This window comes from Salvelinus alpinus, chromosome 5, assembly GCF_045679555.1.
Source record: "Salvelinus alpinus chromosome 5, SLU_Salpinus.1, whole genome shotgun sequence".
NCBI classification, from domain to species: Eukaryota; Metazoa; Chordata; class Actinopteri; order Salmoniformes; family Salmonidae; genus Salvelinus; species Salvelinus alpinus.
In genome coordinates this window covers 21143086-21165148 of record NC_092090.1, presented here as the reverse complement: position 1 = coordinate 21165148, position 22063 = coordinate 21143086, and the positions used below count along the sequence as shown (strand labels likewise).

The following is a 22063-nucleotide window of genomic DNA, read 5'->3' as shown; positions in this document are numbered from 1 at the left end:
TATAAATATATAATAATATCAATATATATCTAATAATATAAATATTTACTCAGACAGCCCAATTCGGATCTTTTTCCACTAATTTGCAAAATATCAAGATTGGGCTGCCTGTGTAACGGCAGCCTATAAAAACTGATGAGGGTGCATGTTTTTGGGTGGCTAGGACTAAATAAACCCACCAGGACTGAAGAACACTGGACAACTGTAGTTCATCAAACAACCTCTGAACACTCTTAAGTGATTCATATATTTATTAAAGTCTCACATTTACATAGGTTCACAACTATTCAGAGCAAAATAGGGTTGCTGCCACACAGATGGCATCAGTTCTGATAGACTGTACATCACACAATTGCCCAATTCTAAATCAAGACCTTATGCTGTGTTCATAACCAAGTGGGAAGGTGTTATTTACCACATACAAAACCTACTTGATCGCCCCTCCAACTGGTAATTACTAGTGGGAAACTCATATATCATCCCTGAGCGCCAACTTCTCCCACATGTTGACCTCTGACGTCACCCACTAAGGAAATGACCTCGATAACAGCATTTTAGGCAGTTACATGCAGTAAAACATTATTTATAAAAAGCTATCTATTAATGTTTTTGAACACATAATATGTTTACAAACATGATAGCTGTACTTTTAGTTTATGATTGACACAGCTTGTTTGCCATTAGCCAATCAGCGTTTCTCAACGAGTTCAAAGCATGTGAATGCATCCAACTGATTTTTACGATTTCACAGCTGGTAATTACCACCTTCCCACTTGGTTATGAATGCAACATAAGGCCCAAGACAAAGTCTATGTACTTGTGTAGATTTGAAAGGTTTGGATGGGTGTAACCAACATCACAGAAACCCATAAGAGAAAGACTAAACTGTTACCATATTGCTAACACCTATCAAATCTTCTGAGATCTACACAGGTGCGTAGGGGTTAGGGTCTAGGGGTCAAAGTGGAATTGGGCAAATTATCTAGATTCTAGGCCCTTACTGTCTGAGATTTCAAAACGTTATATCTGTATATAAAGTGTACAAAAAAGCCCAGCTTCTTTTAAAGAAACTGCATTGAATGAACAGTTTCTCAGTGTATGGTGTTGAGCAAATCAGACAATGCATTTCTAAAGACTGGTATGTTTTCATTTAAAAATACCAGTGATGTCATGGCTTCATTAAACGTGTAGGTAGTTCTAAACGATTCCATAAAGAAACGTCAAAAACAACCACAATGGGAAAATGTGTTGAAAATGTGACATTATCAAAGCTGATTGGGATCAATTCAAGTCACCCCCCCTATATCGACCCCAGATATCTTACACGTTTCATCTCATACATGGCATACTAACTGTACATACAGTATACTAGTAATTCCAGTGTTGGATATTTGAAATCCACAACAGAGCAGCCAAACTGATCTTTTTTGAAAAAGTGAACAATTTGACTATAAATACTTGTTTTGTAAAGAACGCTGGTTTCTATGACCTGGCTGACCTCGTCATCAGAGAGCTGTGAAGAAACAAAATGGCTTCCTAAATTACATCAGAAAGACATGGTGGTTAAAACAAAAACAAAAAAAGTATCCTATCTTTACCTTAATCCTTGACTGTCAAAAATAAAATGGTGTCAAAACGAAATAAGAGAAAATAGATTTTGGACTTGATACAATCCATTCTTGCACATGATCATCTGATGATTTATCACTCCAGTGTTAATCTGCTAAATTGTAATTATTCGATTTATTGCCTACCTCATGCCTTTTGCACACATTGTATATAGATTCTCTTTTTTTCTACCATGTTATTGACTTGTTTATTGTTTACTCCATGTGTAACTCTGTGTTGTCTGTTCACACTGCTATGCTTTATCTTGGCCAGGTCGCAGTTGCAAATGAGAACTTGTTCTCAACTAGCCTACCTGGTTAAATAAAGGTGAAATAAAAAAATAAAAAAAATAAAAAAAATTCCGTTAAGGTTTCCCAAACAAGTACTTATCACAAAGAGACACTAGCTACTTTATGAGAAAAAAAGTTAAAGTATCTTTACATTTAAACAGGATAATGTTCTCTCTCCTTTTCTCTCTCGCTGGGAAAGATGGGTAGAGAATACTTGGTTAATGTTAATTCTTAAACCTTTGCAACAATATGGGAACAAACTTTTTCCGATGTATGAAATCGCATAACCTACATCATCATGATCAACACTGATGTAATTCAGATTACATAGTTACATTTGAAGTTACAATAATGGTATTTGTAAAATGCCATAGCTTATTAAATCGAAATGATGGCAATTTCTGAAGTTCCATTTTGGACTGTTAGTTAGTTAGTTGTTGGCTGCATCCGCCTGCCTTGGCCAGCTCTCCTCCTCTATCCCAGAGTCATACTCCTCCTCAGACTCTTTAGCAGGTGCTCTGGAGACACACAAAAAAATATTCAATTCTGCTGCAAATAAATGAAAAGTCATGGTAAAATACTGTATTTTCAATTAAATTGCTGTGAAACCACACCATATAAGACTTGCATGGGTCCTCAGATCCTCAAAAGGTTCTACAGCTGCACCACTGAGAGCATCCTGACTGGTTGCATCACTGCCTGGTATGGCAACTGCTCGGCCTCTGACCGTAAAGGCACTACAAAGGCTAGTGCGTATGGCCCAGTACATCACTGGGGCCAAGCTTCCTGCCATCCAGGACCTCTATACCAGGCGGTGTCAGAGGAAGGCCCTAAAAATTGTCAAAGACTCCAGCCACGCTAGTCATAGACTGTTCTCTCTGCTACCGCACGGCAAGCGGTACCGGAGCGCCAAGTCTAGGTCCAAGAGGCTTCTAAACAGCCTCTACCTCCAAGCCATAAGAGTCCTAAACATCTAATCAAATGGCTACCCAGACTATTTGCATTGTCCCCCCACCCCCCCTCTTTTATGCCGCTGCTACTCTCTGTTATTATCTATGCATCGTCACTTTAATAACTCTCCCTACATGTACATATTACCTCAATTACCTCGACTAACCGGTGCCCCTGCACATTGAGTCTGTACCGGTACCCCCTGTATATACAGTTGCAAGAAAAAGTATGTGAGCCCTTTGGAATTACCTGGATTTCTGCATAAATTAGTCATAAAATTCGATCTGATCTTCATCTTAGTCACAACAATAGACAAACACAGTGTTAAACCAATAACACACAAATTATTGTATTTTTCTTGTCTATATTGAATACATAATTTAAACATTCACAGTGTAGGTTGGAAAAAGTATGTGAACCCCTGGGCTAATGACTTTTCAAAAAGCTAATTGGAGTCAGGAGTCAGCTAACCTGGAGTCCAATCAATGAGACAAGATTAGAGATGTTATAAAAAAACTATAAAAAAACACTCACAAAATTTGAGTTTGCTATTCACAAGGAGCATTGCCTGATGTGAACCATGCCTCGGACAAAAGAGATCTCAGAAAACATAAGATTAAGAATTGTTGACTTGTTGACTTGCACAAAGCTAGAAAGGGTTACAAAAGTATCTCTAAAAGCCTTGATGTTCATCAGTCCACGATAAGACAAATTGTCTATAAATGGAGAAAGTTCAGCACTCTCCCTAAGAATGGCCGTCCTGCAAAGATGACTGCAAGAGCACCGTGCAGAATGCTCAATGAGGTTTAGAAGAATCCTAGTGTCAGCTAAAGACTTACAGAAATCTCTGGAACATGCTAACATCTCTGTTGACGAGTCTACGATACGTAAAACACTAAACAAGAATGGTGTTCATGGGAGGACACCATGGAAGAAGCCACTGCTGTCCAAAAAAACATTGCTGCACGTCTGAAGTTTGTAAAAGAGCACCTGGATGTTCCACAACGCTTCTGGCAAAATATTCAGTGGACAGATTCAACTAAATTTGAGTTGTTTGGAAGGAACACACAATATTATGTGTGGAGAAAAAAAGGCACACCAACATCAAAATCTCATCCCAACTGTAAAGTATGGTGGAGGGAGCATCAGGGCTGCTTTGCTGCCTCAGGGCCTGGACAGCTTGCTATCATTGACGGAAAAATGAATTCCCAAGTTTATCAAGACCTTTTGCAGGAGAATGTAAGGCTATCTGTCTGCCAATTGAAGCTCAACAGAAGTTGGGTGATGCAACAGGACAATGACCCAAAAGACAGAAGTAAATCAACAACAGAATGGCTTCAACAGAAGAAAATATGCCTTCTGGAGTGGCCCAGTCAGAGTCCTGACCTCAACCCAATTTAAAATGCTGTGTCATGATCTCGAGAGCGGTTCACATCAGACATCCCAAGAATATTGCTGAACTGAAACCGTTTTGTAAAGAGGAATGGTCCAAAATTCCTCCTGATCGTTGTGCAGGTCTGATCTACAGAAAACGTTTGGTTGAGGTTATTACTGCCAAAAGGAGGGTCAACCAGTTATTAAATCCAAGGGTTCACATACTTTTTCCACCCTACACTGTGCTGGGAATGTTTATACGGTGTGTTCACTAAAGATATGAAAACGTATAATTGTTTGTGTGTTATTAGTTTAAGCAGTTATTGTCTATTGTTGTGACTTAGATGAAGATTAGATCAAATTTTATGACCAATTTATGCAGAAATCCAGGTAATTCCAAAGGGTTCACATACTTTTTCTTGCCACTGTAGTCTCCCTATTGTTATTTTACTGCTGCTCTTTAATTACTTGTTCCTTTTATTTCTTATTCGTATTTTTTAAACTGCATTGTTGGTTAGGGGCTTGTAAGTAAGCATTTCACTGTAAGGTCTACACCTGTTGTATTCGCCACATGTCACTAATACAATTTGATTTGATATATAATTTTGCAATACGCTATTCAAGTGGATGTGTCACATGTCCAAATGTATTATTATTATTGGAGAATTGTCATGGCCGTTTTGGAGGCCTTAAGCAGCAATCCGGATTCTAGCAAAGATAGTAAATACAGTAGCTAACAAGTTGGCTAACTACCGCTCCTGCTGTCCTTTGCTAGCTACTTCTGCTTCATGCCTCCAAAGATGACTAGGTCTCCAGTATGGTTTCCATTTTGCCCACTGTTACTTACGCCATACCCAAACCGGCCGCGCGCTTGCGCCATCGTGTGCAAATTGATTTTGTCCCCCTACATCAAACGAGATCACGACACGCAGGTTGAAATATTAAAACAAACTCTGAACCAATTATATTATTTTGGGGACAGGTCAAAAAGCATTAAACATTTATGGCAATTTTGCTAGCTAGCTTGCAGTTGCTAGCTAATTTGTCATATTTAGCTAGCTTGCTGTTTCTAGCTAATTTGTCCTGGGATATAAACGTTGACGTTTTATAAACGTTTTACCTGAAATGCACAAGGTCCTCTACTCCGACAATTAATCCACACATAAACCGGTCAACCGAATCGTTTCTAGTCATCTCTCCTCCTTCCAGGCTTTTTCTTCTTTGGACTTTATATGGCGATTGGCATCTAACTTCCATAGTTACCATGACGACCAACCTAACTCAGTTCATCTTTCAATCACCCACGTGGGTATAACCAATGAGGAGACGTGGGTATCTGCTTCTATAAACCAATGAGGAGATGGGAGAGGCAGGACTTGCACCGCGTTCAGCGTCACAAATAGAACTTCTATTTTAGCGCTTGGTAATGCAGACGCTCGTTGGCGCCCGTGAGCTGTGTGGATGCAATAATTGAATAACATGTATGTTTAAATTTATTTTGCAACGCTCACGCACGCGACGTGAGCGGAGTGGTCAGCATGTTACTTATCCACTTTAATACTGTATTGTCCCCAACCGAGTTGAGTCTCAGGTAATTATGAATACTTACTTTACATACACAGGCACTGATTTCCCTTGGACTACGTCTTTGTTCAGCTCAACAGCCATGATGTCTGAGTGTGGCACTTCGAACATGGGTTCAAGAAGCAATTTTTCCTTAAAAAGACAAGAGAAGGAATATTACTCGCCACCCTCAAAGGTTTAAGACGTACATTTCAAAATGCATGTAAAACAACTACCTTTCATATTCTGAAATATACATTTAAAAATGCAAATCACAATATATACATTACATTACTGTACACGTCAAAATATATATTGAGGTACTTACCATAATGGACCTTAGCCCACGAGCACCGGTCTTCCTTTCCAAAGCCAACCTGGCGATGGCTCTCAAGGCATCTGGAGTTACATTCAGTTCACACTGGAATGAGGTAATACAAGTGTTAATGAAATCATCACAACTTTTTTGGAGGGCACACGCAAAGACATCAGAACCCACAGATGTATATACACAGACACTAGTGTGTGCACATCCAAACACAGATAAATACAGGAAAGTACGCACACCCCTCCTCCCCCCCACACCCCCTCCCCTCCTGAAACACCTTGCTGAACAGGGTCTGGTACTGGGGGATGACGGTGTTACTACTGCTACTGCTACTGCTGCTACTACTACTACTGCTGCTACTTCTATCACTACTCCTACTATTATCACTACTGCTACTACTACTTCTATTGCTGCTACTACTACTTCTATTGCTGCTACTACTATCACTGCAACTACTGCTACTTCTATCACTACTACTGCTAATACTACTGCTGCTACTACTATCACTGCTACTTATATTACTACTACTACTACCATCACTACTACTGCTGCTACTACTACTACTACTACTATTACTGCTACTACTACTATTACTATTACTACTGCTGCTACTACTACTACTGCTGCTGCTACTACCACTACGACTGCTGCTACTACTGCTACTACTACTACTGCTGCTACTACTACTACTGCTGCTACTACCACTACGACTGCTGCTACTACTGCTAATACTACTACTACTACTACTACTACCACTACTATTGTTACTATTACTATTCCTGCTACTACTACTACTGCTGCTACTACGACTACAACTGGTGGTACGACTGCTACTACTGCTGCTACTACTAGTACTACTGATCCTACTACTACTACTATTACTATTGCTGCTACTACTACTACTACTACTACTACTGATACTGCTGCTACCACTGCTACTACTACTGCTACTACTACAACTGCTGCTACTACTGCTGGTACTACTACTACAACTGCTGCTACTACTACTACTACTGATCCTCCTACTATTGCTGCTACTACGACTACTACTATTACTACTGATAATGCTGCTGCTACTACTACTGCTGCTGCTACTACTACTACAACTGCTGCTACTACTACTGCTGGTAATACTGCTGCTACTACTACTACTACTATTATTACTACTGATACTGCTGCTACTACTACTGCTACTACTGCTATTACTACAACTGCTGCTACTACTATCACTGCTACTACTGCTACTACTATTGCAGCTACTACTGCTACTTATATCACTATTACTACCACTACTACTACTATCACTGCTACTGCTGCTACTACTACTACTATCCCCACTGCTACTACTACTATTGCTACTACTGCTGCTACTACTACTACTATTGTTGCTACTACTACTACAACTGCTACTACTACTGCTGGTACTACTGCTACTACTACTACTGATCCTACTACTATTGCTGCTAATACTACTACTACTACTATTACTACTGATACTGCTGCTGCTACTACTACTACTACTGCTACTGCTACCATTACTACATCTGCTGCTACTACTATCACAGCTACTACTGCTACTACTACTACTATTGCTGCTACTATTACTACTACAACTGCTGCTACTACTGCTACAGTACTACTGATGCTACTACTACTACTACTACTGCTACTATTACTACTACTTATATCACTATTACTACTACTACTACTACTCCTACTACTACTACTACTACTACTATTACTATCACTACTACTGCTACAGCTACTACTACTGCTGCTACTACTACTACCACTCAGTCCTTCCAGGATTTGGCAGAGATTTGTTGTGATATTTGCAGGCATAAATGCTTTATTTTGCTGCGGCAATTCTGACATTTTGCATGGCAATATGCGATGAGGGAAAACGTTTGTTTGCGTCTGGATCGACTGAACCACATTATGCTGTAAATGTGGGGTGATCGTCAGTTTTATGCAATAATATTGCAATGACTGTTTTATGTTCAGAATGGCAAAATCCTGAAGGGACCGATTATTACTACTACTACGACTATTACTACCACCACCACCACTAACCCCACTACTACTTCTACCACTACTACTACCACCACCACCACTTGTAACACTAATACTTCTACTACCACTACTACTACTACAACCACCACTAATAATAACAATAATGAGTCTCCACCTTGTCCATGCTGAACAGGGCCTGGTACTGTGGTATGACAGCATTGCGTGGCTCCGTCAGGATCCTAACCAGGGTCTCCTCATCCAGGCTGTGCAGGGGAACCACCACAGGCAGGCGCCCCACGAACTCGGGGATCATCCCAAACTCAATGAGGTCCCGGGCCTCCACGTGCTTCAGGAGCCGGTCCTTCTCCTTGATCTCCAGCACGGCGTCCATCTCCGCTCCGCTGCTGTTGGCCAGGTCTGCGGCCGCAGCCGCCCGACGCCCCTGTCCCATATTGGACGGCGTGCCGAAGCCCAGATACTGCAGAGAGGAGGAGGGATTCAGTTAAAGAGGGACAGTTCTGCTACTATAGGCTGATGTTGGCTGAGTTTGTACTTATGTTGCATTGTCAATTTTTTTCTTATTTTTTTTTCTTTCTTCTCCATAATAACAAAACATATATACAGTGCATTCGGAAAGTATTCAGACCCCTTGACATTTTCCACATTTTGTTACGTTACAACCTTATTCTAAAATGGATTAAATAACAAATCCTCAGCAATCTTAACACAATACCCCATAATGAGAAAGTGAAAACAGGTTGTTAGAAATTTTAGCAAATATAAGTATTCAGACCCTTTGCTATGAGACTCGAAGTTGAGCTCAGGTTTATCCTGTTTCCATTGATCATCCTTGATATGTTTCTACAACTTGATTGGAGTCCACCTGTGATAAATGTAATTGATTGGACATGATTTGGAAAGCCAGACACCTGTCTATATAAGGTCCCACAGTTGACAGCGTATGCAAAAACCAAGCCATGAGGTCAAAAGAATTGTCCATAAAGCTCCGAGACAGGATTGTGTCGAGGCACAGATCTGAGGAAGGGTACCAAAACATTTCTTCAGCATTGAAGGTCCCCAAGAACACAGTGGCCTCCATCAATCTTAAATGGAAGAAGTTTGGAACCACCAAGGTACTTCCTAGAACTGGCCGCCAAGCCAAACTGAAAAATCGGGGGAGAAGGGCCTTGGTCAGGGAGGTGACCAAGAACCTGATGGTCACTCTGACAGAGCTCTAGAGTTTCTCTGTGGAGATGGGAGAAACTTCCAGAAGGACAACCATCTCTGCAGCACTCCACCAATCAGGCCTTTATGGTAGAGTGGCCAGACCGAAGCCACTCCTCAGTAAAAGGCATAAGACAGCCCTAAAGACTCTCAGACCATCAGAAACAAGATGCTGTGCTCTGATGAAACCAAGATTGAACTCTTTGGCCTGAATGCCAAGTGTCACGTCTGGAGGAAACCTGGCACCATCCCTAAGGTGAAGCATGGTGTTGTGTGGATGTTTTTCAGGGACTGGGAGACTAGTCAGGATCGAGGCAAAGATGAACAGAGCAAAGTACAGAGAGGTCCTTGATAAAAACCTGCTCCAGAGCGCTCAGGATCTCAGACTGGGGCGAAGGTTCACCTTCCAACAGGACAACGAACCTAAGCACACAGCCAAGACAATGCAGGAGTGGCTTCGGGGCATGTCTCTGAATGTTCCTGAGTGGAACCCGATCAAACATCTCTGGAGAAGCCTGAAAATAGCTGTGTAGCATCGCTCCCCATCTAATCTGACAGAGGTTGAGAGGATCTGCAGAGAAGAAAGGGAGAAACTCCCCAAATACAGGTGTGCCAAGCTTGTAACGTCATACCAAAGAAGTATCGATGCTGAAATCGCTGCCAAAGGTGCTCCAACAAAGTACTGAGTAAAGGGTCTGAATACTTATGTAAATGTGATATTTTAGTTTTTTTATTTGTAATAAATTTGCAAATATTTCTAAAAAAACATTTTTCTTTGTCATTATGGGGTATTGTGTGTAGATTTATAAGGGGAAAAAACAATGTAATCAATTTTAGAATAAGGCTGTAACGAAACAAAATGTGGAAAAAGTCAAGGGGTCTGAATACTTTCCGAAGGCACTGTATATACATACACACAGGTGAATCTGCTATGAATACCCAAATCCTCTTGACCGCCCCTTGAACCTTCCTAATCCCACCCACATTTGCAGTCTTTTCCGACCCAAGGCCGAATCCTAACTTGAGATAGGCCTACGCACAAATAACTTGGATTGTCACGCAAATCGTGTTAAAGTCAATTTTTACACACACCAATTTCAAGTTATGATTTGGTTCACAGTGACTGGACTCTATCAGGTTGAGAGCATTGTAAACACAACTACAGCTCTTCTCATTTACCTTGTAATGTCATGACGATACAGTGCCTTCAGAAAGTATTCACACCTCTTCACTTTTTCCACATTTCATTGTGTTACTGCCTGAATTTAAATGGATTAAATATACGATTTGGGGTCACTGGCCTAAACACAATACCCCATAATGTCAAAGAGGAATTATGTTTTTAGAAATGTTTACAAATTACAAAAAAATGTAAAGCTGAAATGTCTTGAGTCAAAAAGTATTCAACCGCTTTGTTATAGCAAGCCTTAATACGTTTAGGAGTAAAAGTTTGCTTAGGAAGTCACATAATAATTTTCATAGACTCACTGTGTGCAATAATAGTGTTTTGAATGACTACCTCATCTCTGTAACCCACACATACAATTAACTGTAAGGTGCCAAGAAGTGAATTTTAAACACAGATTCAATCACAAAGACCAGGTTTACAAATGCCTTGCAAAGAAGGGCACCTATTGATAGATGGGTGAAAAAAAGCAGACATTGAATGGCCCTTTGAGCATGGTGAAGTTATTAGTTACACGTTGGATGGTGTATTAATACACCCAGTCCATACAAAGATACAGGCGTCCTTCCTAACTCAGTTGCCATAGAGGAAGGAAACCTCCCAGGGATTTCACCATGAGGCCAATGGTGACTTTAAAACAGTTACAGAGTTTAATGGCTGTGATAGGAGAAAACTGAGGATGGATCAACATTCATTATAGTGACTCCACAACACTAACCTAATTGCTTGTAATCGTTAAGGACTGGGGAGTTTTTCGGGATAAAAAATTTACGGAATGGAGCTAAGCACATGCAAAATCTTAGAGGAAAACCTGGTTCAGTCTGCTTTCCACCAGACACTCTGAGATTAATTCACCTTTCAGCAGGACAATAACCTAAAACACATGGCTAAATCTGGAGTTGCTTACCAAGATGACAGTGAATGTTCTTGAGTGGCCGAGTTGTAGTTTTGACTTAAATGTACTTAAAAAATGAGAAAGCGAAGAACTGAAAATAGTTTCTAGAAATGATCAACAACCATTTGACAGAGCTTGAAGAATTTTTAAAATAATAATGGGAAAATGTTGCATAATCCAAGTGTGGAAGGTGCTTCTACAAAGTATTGACTCAGGGGTGTGAATACTTATGTAAATTAGATATTTCTGTATTTAATTTTAAATAAAATTTGCTAACATTTCTAATAAACACTTTTTCACTTTGTCATTATGGGGCATTGTGTGCAGATGGGTGAGAGAAAAAAAAGATATTTAATCCATTTTGAATTCAGGCTATAACAACAAAATGTGGAATAAATCAAGAGGTATGAAGACTTTCTGAAGGCACTTGATCAAAGAGCTTCAGAGTCCAGGATACATTGATTCAGTGCAATATCACTTATAGTAACACCAAAACCCCTGCACTTACAAATGCAACCCTGCCACAAAATGAAGAGTCTGTCTGAAATATCAGCCTCCCTATCTAGTCTAATATAGTACATTTGGCCAGAGCCACACAGGGACGGCAGCCTAGTTTCATTCTGTATTGACTGTTTGTTATTTGTGTACAGTTTTTTTATTGTATGAACCACTCCACAAGAAATTCCTTTACAGAAAAAGTAGTTATTAAAAATTTGAAATTCAATTGAAATAAAATTTGGAATTAAATTGACATTGAAATGTTTACCTTCTCACACTTCCTCATGCTGATGATCCGGTCCAGGCCGTTGAAGGCACCGGAGGCCACAAACAGGATGTTGGTGGTGTCCACCTGGACCGTCTCACCTCTCAGCTTCCTGGAGTTCTTCTCTGGGACGTTGATGACAGTACCCTCCAGAAGTTTGAGTAGACCCTACCAAACGACCACCAAACAGAGGAAATTATAAGACACACACAATGTACCAGTGTTTCCTAAACCTCTTCTCAACCTCTTCCAAACCTATAAATGTTTTTGCACCAGGAGAAATTCTCTCATTACCTCTCCTCATCCTCGAACATCTTTGCCCTAGTCATTTCTGGGCGATCAAACATGCGTCTAGAGCAAATATTGCGAAGAGAGGCAACAGCCAAGATGGTGGAAGGGTAATGAGGGAATTTATCACATGGTGCTAAACATGTTTTATTTATTTTTTACTTTTGATTTAACTCAGAGCATTTTTTGATTGTCTGAGTTTCAAGTGCAACTAGGCACTGAAAGTTATAAGACACAGGAGCTTTCCAAATAGACAATTAAGGAAGTATCGCCAAGTAAAGTTTGGATGGGAAACCACTGTAACAGGTATGTATGATCCCATGTTGGAATCCTTGTGGAAGATCAACAAGTCAACAAGTGTGTTTTTTACAGACAATGCGGTGAAAGGTCAAGGAAATCTGTTATGAAGCCAGAATCTACAGGCTTTATAACCGACAGGGCAAACAGTGTTCATGGCAGGACTGTACCGCCTGACAGATCTACATATCTATAAATAATCTAACCACTATCATATCTATCTATACACAGTATACACTGACCTGCTGTACTCCCTCACCCCCCACGTCTCGTAACTGGTGGATTCCGGGCACACTGCCAATCTTATCCACCTCATCCAGGAACACGATGCCTGCAAGGACCAATCAGTGAAGAGACCGAGAACCAATCCCCGTTCAGAGCGAGTTAGCATACAGTATATCAACATTTTTACCACACAAGAATATTTGGCTTCACCTTGGTTCGTCACTCATGCAATATCTATGTTGCACAGCAGTCATGAAAAATGAGGGCCTACATTGTCCCTCTTTTCTATTTTTAAAGGTACAATAGGAAGAAATCATTGCGCCATTTTCTGGTTATTAAAATTCTAATGGTTCGCTTAATTTCAGTGTATGCGACAAAATAAGTATTGAATAGTGTAGAGCATCATTGTACCATCTAAACCACTAAGAAATATATTTTCAATAACTAAAAACATATTTTTTCCAGATGTTTGAAGATGGTATACAAAACTCAAAGTAAAACGAGCAAAAATGGGAAGCACAGAAAAGTAGCACACATAGAATGGATCTACTGCTTCTCAGACATACTTTCAATGAGAATGACAGATCTATAACATTTCTATGTGCATTTGGTCGGGCCATCAAAAAAGCTGCCTACTGTGCCTTTAATTCAGTTATTTACTTTCAAAAACATCCACTCTTGGGGCATTTAGAGAAGTTGATCTGCTACAAGTACAGTAACTGATTAGCTAGTCGGACAGATGGCATGTTTCATAAACTTATCTTTATCCAATGAAATCACTCACCATCAAAACTCTACCAACTCTTAGGACAAGGACTGAAGTTGATGTGCTTCAAGTACAGTACTTGATAAGATAGTCATACTGATGTCACATTTCACACACAACCACAGACATTCACATACACAAGTAAGTAACACATTATAGCATGTACCTTGTTGTGCTTTCTCAACAGAGTTGTTGGCGTCTTGGAGGAGCTTGGCCACCACAGACTCAATGTCTTCGCCCACATAGCCTGCCTGGGTTAGCGTGGTGCAGTCACAGATGGCGAAGGGCACATCCAGGCACCTAGCCAGTGTCTGGGCCAAGAGGGTTTTACCTGCAATATGGATGTCAATCAATGTCAGGCAATAGGAAATACCAACGCATTCATTTTACAACTTTTGTTTAAAGGAATACTACACTAAAAAACCTTTGTGTTAAAGGAATACTACACTAAAAAACCTTTGTGTTAAAGGAATACTACACTAAAAAACCTTTGTGTTAAAGGGATACTACACTAAAAAACCTTTGTGTTAAAGGAATACTACACTAAAAAACCTTTGTGTTAAAGGGATACTACACTAAAAAACCTTTGTGTTAAAGGGATACTACACTAAAAAACCTTTGTGTTAAAGGAATACTACACTAAAAAACCTTTGTGTTAAAGGGATACTACACTAAAAAACCTTTGTGTTAAAGGGATACTACACTAAAAACCTTTGTGTTAAAGGGATACTACACTAAAAAACCTTTGTGTTAAAGGGATACTTCAGGATCTTGGCCTTTTATCTACTTCCCCAGAGTCAGATGAACTCATGGATACCATTTTTATGTCTCTGCGTGCAGTTTGAAGGAAACTAACTAGCACAATCACAACAAACTGCATGTCAGCAGTCAGCTATTCTAGAGCCCTTTCAGTACAGAGCAAAAACTGTCATGATGGTGACTTTGAATGTACTATTGCTTTAACGCAATTTGTGTTTCCTGTAATATAGATATCAAAGCCAAGAGTCCTATTACAACTTATTTTGTATGTGTTTTGTTTGACCCCTCTTGGGAACTCGTAAAAGACTACATACGACTACGCAACAGATGACATTCCTGGTTGTAAAAGTTGATGTTAGCGTATAGCAATTGACTTTAGAGTCATGTCAGAAAGCGTGACAGTAATGCCATCTGTAATGCCATAACTGTGTCACCTTATGCAGAGCAGTACAGGGTGAATTCAGGCCCTAGGCGCAACTCTTACTGTCAGTGTCATAACTGTGTAAAGTCAGTTTCCATCCATCCTTATGAGCATTTATGACAACTACTACTGTATGTCATTACTACCCTACGCAGGCCTTATGACAGTGTAGGGCCAATTAAAGAGCTGACTCAATGACAAACTGTTTAATCACAGAGGGACTCAGGAGACTCTGCTCAAAGTAGTACACTATAGTAGAAAAATATATCCCTTATAGATTGGCACCTTCTCCAATTCTTCCAAAGCTCACCTGATCCGGTGGGTCCCAGCAGCACGATGTTGCTCTTCTCCAGTTTGATGTTGGCGTGGTGAGAGTCGAGCACCTCGCCCCCCCTCTTCTCCTGGGCAGGCTGCTGGCTCTGCTGCTGCACTGACGCACCCAGCGCATTGCCGTGGGGATTGATCCCAGCGATCTGCAGCAACTCTGAAAGAACAGACAGACAGGAGGTAAAGAAAGGGAGGGAATGGAGAGGCAAGGGGGGGAGAGAGAGAGAGGTCAGCTAGAAACGTAGTGCGCTATATAGGGAATAAGGGTGTTGTGTAGAGATACTGTGAGAGTGAATAAATATTGGACTAAGGCACAGTGTATTGTTACTGTGTGGAGAGATATACTGTATATACCATGTGCATGATTAACAACAAGGTTACTAGGCCACTATTTGTCTGTCTGAATTTCTGTCTGATTGTCTTTGTCTGTCTGTATTTGACCACCATATCCTCTGTCTGTCTGTCTGTCTGTCTGACTTACTGTAGATGTCTGAGAGAGCGAACATTGGAAAGAGACTATTAGCGAGCTAGAGACCATTTTGGTGAGAGAAGTGCTGAAAGCCCCTGGCTGCATGTAACTGATATTCTGTATGAGTTACTGTACCACTTACTTGTCAATCTGTGTTCATCCTTTTTGTCTTCTCTAGCTCCACAGAATGAGAGTGAAAGTTGTCATCTGACATTATCACTAGTAGTGTTATCTGACATTGTCATTAGTCCAAAGTCCTGTTCAAACAGGACTTTGGGCTAATGGGGCGGCAGGAAGCCTAGTGGTTAGAGCATTGGACTAATAACCGAAAGGTTGCAAGATCAAATCCCTGAGCTGACAAGGTACAAATCTGTCGTTCTGGCCCTGAACAAGGCAGTTAACCCACTGTTCCTAGGCCGTCATTGAAAATAAGAATTTGTTAACTGACTTGCCTAGTTAAATAAAGGTTAAAAAAAACTGGGAAAACCTTAAAGTAACTGTCCAGTGAAAAGCTCCCTTTTAAAAGTTCATATTCTGTTAACTTATAACCAAATAATGTTGTTGACTCATCATATACTCGTATTTGTGGCCAAAGCATAAATTGGAGAAAAAACACTTAAAAACACCTCAAACTTTTATCTCAAACAAACCATTTTAAAAATGCTGCTATTTCCTTATAGAGGAGGATTTCATCAAGCTGGCCAATCAGCGGTCTACCCATTTTTTGAAACATTTCTCATGAACATGAACATTTTTTATGACCGGTATACGCCATTCTGTTGTTTGGGTACGCCCACACCCCAAAAATACATTTTAACATACCATTTTTGGGAAGGAAAACTATTTCACTTATATTGTAATTAATCATTTGTCATATTTTATAGAAATCTGGAAACCCTTGTTACTTTAAATCCATGGATGAGGAAGGACTGCAAGAGATGGCGTTTTATTTTTGCCTTTAAAAGCCATTGTACACACGCCAAACCATTGCAGAGGAGCCTGCAAGAGAACACTTTATCCTACCATTCATTCCATTCAGCTGTGATTCTGTTTTACATTACACATGGGCTAATGCAATTTGTTAACCTGAGTGAATGGCATGCTGTTACATTTCAAGGTGCACAGTAGAAAAAAACTGCCACTGCACTTAGTATGCATCTCGATAGTATAAAGTCGCTTCCTCTAATCTCCTCTTCTTCTTCTGCACTAATTTGAAGACATAGGATAGCTACTCAATAGTTCCTTTCACCTGTCACAAGTTCATTCACAGATGGAGGAAATAAGTTGCGAGGAAGGGAGAAGGCCATTTCAGACAAATGAAATACAGAGTCAAACTGGAGATAGATAGCTCAGGGATTGGGACGGTACCAACCTCGTGGAGTAAGGGAGGCCTGCTTCTCCACCTCCGCCTGTGGCTTGGTGCCCGCTCCCGGAAGGTTATTGTAGATGCGCTTGTAGTGGTTGTAAACAGCCACCGCCAGCACTTTCTTTGCATAGGACTGTCCAACAACGTACTTATCCAGGTAGGCATAGATCTGAAAGACAATTTGGTAACACTTTACATAAAGCATAATGCATGATGCAGTTATAATGCATTACAAGACTTATCATAAGCATCAAAGACCCTCCTTACAATGTCACATTATCATAATCTTATAATGATCCTAAAAGAACAGCCATTTTGAGTCAGTTGAAAATGTCCCACATAGTGAAAAAACATATTATATGCCTTATAATAAGACATTCATTATAAAGGCTCATACAAGCCAATAACAAGTTATAAAGCATTATATCTACAGGCTTTAAAGGGGCTATCGTTGATTTGTACATACGTTTTTGGATTTTGAATTTGAGAGTGTCTACATTTCTCCAGCCCCATGCCCCAACCATAGCTGTTTACACAAAAAAGTGGCGGGGTGGCCGCATTGTTGTTGTTTGAATCCCAGATTGCCACTGTAAGTAAAGTGTTATGTAAAATGTTACCAATAAGTTCTGCAGACAGTTTATAGACACATGTCCCTCTTTGGTGCTTTTGTCGTACAATCTCTACTTGTTCTTCTTTCAGTGGTATGGCGGATGTTACCAAGCCCGGTAAGCTATAACTTACCACGGATGACTGAACCACCCGTTGTCTGACAGACACAACAAGTGGATGTGTTGGGATATTGCAAGAGGACAGACAGTAGCTAGAAGGGTTGAATTCAGTTTGAATGAGATGTATCAGTCTGATTTCACATTATTGTGATTATTTTGGTAACACTACTTAAAGCCTGCGAGTATAATGCAGTTATAATGCATCAAGACTTGTCATAAGCTTATATGACCCCCTTATAATGTCTAATAATCATCCTGATTACCATATACTTTTTAAAAGTCTGTATGTTTATTGGATAGAGAGAGATACAGGTGAAAGATAGAGGAGTGTGCTGAAATAGCAGTGGGCCGGATTAGAACCCATGCTGCAGCAGTATGTGTGCACCCAGAGGCAGCGGCTTAGACCACCAGACCATCCTACTTTTCTTCTTGTCCCACTTGTTAACACTTTACTTAAAGCCTGCAGGTATAACGCATTGTAAGACTTGTCCACTGTACCTTTTTAGGAGGAGGGGGAGGTTTCTGCTGGAAGGCCAGTTTGACGGCCTCGTTGGCTGCTTCCTGCTCCTTATTGAGACTCTTGCTGGAGTCGGTCTCTGACAGCACCACAAAGAAGTGATGACATTTCTCACATTTCACAAAGCGGGTTGAAGCTAGGAAGAGGGAGGGGGGAAGGATGTTATGGCACCAACTAAGCCGGATCATGATATTGCTAGTGGGGGGCATAAGCACACAAACTAGACCTGTGTTACACTTAGCTGCTCTGTGACTGTGACCCATTTGTTACATAAGGACTTTATTTGTTAGTAACACGCAATATGTCTGACAGCTGTTGCCCAGTAGTCTGGCATTCCCTATAGATGTGTGAGCTGCACTGAGCCAGTAGATACTAGGTAAAGGAGATCAGATGAAAGCTAGGGTAACACCATATTCTCTTAAATGCTGTCCCTTCCACATGATGTGCATGTCACTCAGACTGGTACTGGTACTTGTACATGTTATAAACCATATGTTCAATTAATTCAAATAAATTAAAAGAAAGTAAGTGTCAGGTTCACCGCACAGTTTGCTAGCCTGGGTTCCCAATCTGTTTGTGCTGTCTTGCCTACTCATGTGGTCAATTGGCATATCTTTGGCATAACAACGACCATATAGGAGTTGTCCATACAGCACAAACAGATCTGGGACCAGGCTAACAGTTTGCTGCTTGTTTCAAAGCACTTTTCAAAGCACTCAATTTCTCATAATTGAGATTTGTTCCTGTGCCAAGCTTGACCGTACACAATTCCTCTCCTCTCTTTTCAATTCCTCTATTTTCAAATATGCAAAGAAAAGTAAAACACTTACACACAAAGGTTTCTACATGAGTGCAGGCATCTCCACACTTGGGACAGCGTAGCTGGCTGCCTCCTTTTCCGGAGCCACCGGAACCTCCTCTTTTCCCACTTCCTGCATCCCCAACTGATTTCTGTCAAGAGTGGAAGAGCAGAGGATGTAGATTAGATTAGACTGTAGCTCCTGCTGGGACTAGATCATTCACCATGAAGGAAGTCATGAAGATATTATAACATTCAATGAACTTTACTTATAGCCAACAGGTATTTTTTTATTTATTTTTTATTATTTTACCTTTATTTAACTAGGCAAGTCAGTTAAAAACAAACTCTAATTTTCAATGACAGCCTAGTGGGATAACTGCCTTGTTCAGGGGAAGAACGACAGATGTTTACCTTGTCAGCTCGGTTACTAGTCCAACGCTCTAACCACTAGGCTACCTGCCTAGGCTACCACTAGGCTACCTGCCTAGGCTACTTGCTGCCCCAATGCATTATGATGTGATTGCAATTAATTGTAAGAATTGTCATCATAAGCATGTGTGACCTCCTTATAATGTCTTATTAATAGTAACAACATGTTAATAAGGCCTGATTTTGACATACCTTTCCTCCATCACCGGAGCCATCTTTGACATCTTTTGATGAAAAACATACAGATGATTCGGAGAATGATCTCACAGGAACTCTTCTGGTTAATCGGACTTCAGGTGTTCCTGGTCTGCTAATAGAAAATAACTGGACTCTGGTGGAAGAGATACCTGTGAACGTACAAGCAGATTCAATCAACTGACCTACTGTTAATGTACATTTTCTAAATCAGCAAAGCAAACGTTGAGCATATTACTAATCAATAGATAAAAACACCTATATTTCCTCATACATGTCAAATATGAATGCATAAGGGGGCATGTCCCTGAAAGCTTCCCTAAACATACATTTATTCATAACATGAAAATGTTGACAAAATCTTTGGATAAATAACTAAGTGTAATGCATGCACCACCACTGTATGGTTCTTCTTGCGTAACAACACTGTAAATCAAGTTCACATCAGCTTAGCTAGCTTTAGCTACAAGGCTAGCAGGTAGATGTTACAGGTTCCAACTTTGCAAAACAACCATGTTACCCCATTTCACATTAGTTTGCTTTTCTCAACACCTCATATTCATTGTTTGTGCTGTATTTGAACATTATATGCTTGTGCAACTTGCAAGCTGGCTGGCTAGAAGACTAACGTTAGCTAGCTAGCCAGCAAGTTAGCTAGCTAGCAGAATATGCTTACCTTTTTGAGAAGTTATGAACAATCTCGCCGCTGATCTGCATGTGCATGACATTATTTTATTTAAGTCGACAGAAAAGATAGAAATAGGAATGTGGGGAATATCACAGAGTAATAAAAAAAACTAGTCAAAGTATATGTTGACTGGCAGGCTAGCTAGCTAGCTTAGCTGGCTAACGAACCAGCAGTAGCGTTGGTAAATAGAGCACACTGTTTAGTTTAGCCAGCATTAACGTATCCAGTCTGTGGCTCTGCTCCGAAACTGTAGAAAAGGAGTTGAAAACAGGATGTAATTATAATGCAGAACAATATCCATAATTTGAATGTGTTATTATACCTGGAGACTACATCTAACTAGAGAGCGGAGACTAATGTGGCAGAACAAGTATCAAGTAACTTAACGTTCTAGCTAGCTTGCCAATAAAGTAGTCTAAACATATACTTACGATTATGCTGGCTTGAAAGCCAAACAAATACAATCATCGATGAAATGTAAATCAAATGACACTGTCATGCTGTCAATACCACAGAAGGTGCGAGTTACACAACCCTCATGTATTTGCTTATGTGACAGTGTATTCTTGAGTGATGTAACCAATGAATGGTGTTATGATGGGCCATTCAGAAGAGAGCAGAAAAAAACGTATACACTTTGTACAGTAGGTTGTAGATTGTAGATCTAGAACAACCAGAATAAGATTCGAACAGAGCAGATATGACTCTGGATTCGAGTAATATGGACAACCAATAATTATACTTCAAGAGAGGATGAACAAAATACACTTCCCCGTACACCTATTATTATTGGCTTGAGCTCAAGGGCGATTCCACGCCAGGACATCCCAAATATATTTAGGGTATCTCAGATTGTTCTGGCAATTCTCACATAGAAACTTCATTGGGAGGAAGTAAGTTTGACTTGCTTTTTAAATTTGTATCACAATTTATTTAATAAAAACATATGTATCTTGATGAAAGTGGCTATTTTAGGCCTCTTTTAGACCTACAGTATATGATCTGTGAATGGTACATGATACAGTCTGACAACATCTTGGTGTCATTATACTCCTTATAGTGTGCTCTAATCTGATTCTAGACCAAATTTCACACATAACAAGAAGTTTTTTTGTATTTTTTTTTTTTTACCTTTATTTAACTAGGCAAGTCAGTTACAATGACGGCCTACACCGGCCAAACCCGGACGACGCTGGGCCAATTGTGCGCCGCCCTATTGGAATGCAGTACATTAATCAATAATAACCCTGAAAAGAGTCGAGTCAAAAATAACAAGTAGTAGAAGTAATAGAAGAGGTAGTGTGCATCGTAATAATGGACTGGATTTACAAGTATAAAGCGGGTAGTGGAATCAATAGTATATATTAGAACAACAGGGTTGACTGTGTGTGTGTGTGTGTGTGTGTGTGTGTGTGTGTGTGTGTGTGTGTGTGTGTGTGTGTGTGTGTGTGTGTGTGTGTGTGTGTTTGTGTGTGTGTGTGTTTGTGTGTGTGTGTGTGCGTGCGTGTGTAAGTTTGTGTATAAGGGTTGTATGTGTGGGTAGTCAGTGCAAACAATTTCTAAGATACATATAGTCTCTCCGGTGCAAATA

The 22063-nt window shown here is 40.2% G+C and overlaps 1 protein-coding gene across 1 annotated transcript; it reads right to left on the bottom strand.

Moving 5' to 3' along the window:
* Nucleotides 1-233: 233 nt before the first annotated feature.
* clpxa (caseinolytic mitochondrial matrix peptidase chaperone subunit Xa) lies at nt 234-21188 on the bottom strand. Its single transcript, XM_071400897.1, has 14 exons — nt 20904-21188; nt 20461-20719; nt 19782-19936; nt 19189-19309; nt 18340-18494; nt 17120-17282; nt 15262-15435; nt 13938-14102; nt 13023-13111; nt 12199-12363; nt 8303-8605; nt 6115-6207; nt 5833-5939; nt 234-2416 (listed from the first exon to the last, which is right to left on the bottom strand). Exons 2-14 carry the CDS (start codon nt 20510-20512, stop codon nt 2329-2331), a joined length of 1830 nt encoding a protein of 609 aa, XP_071256998.1. The 5' UTR covers nt 20513-20719; nt 20904-21188; the 3' UTR covers nt 234-2328.
* Between the last annotated feature and the right edge of the window lie 875 nt (nt 21189-22063).

Coding starts and splice junctions, on each gene's coding strand:
- clpxa (XM_071400897.1), bottom strand. CDS start 20,512: ATGTCATGCACATGCAGATCAGCGGCGAGATTGTTCATAACTTCTCAA. Junction 18,495..19,188: donor TCATGTAGAAACCTTTGTGT/GTAAGTGTTTTA, acceptor CCCTCTTCCTAG/CTTCAACCCGCTTTGTGAAA. Junction 12,364..13,022: donor GGGGTGAGGGAGTACAGCAG/GTCAGTGTATAC, acceptor GTCGTTTGGTAG/GGTCTACTCAAACTTCTGGA.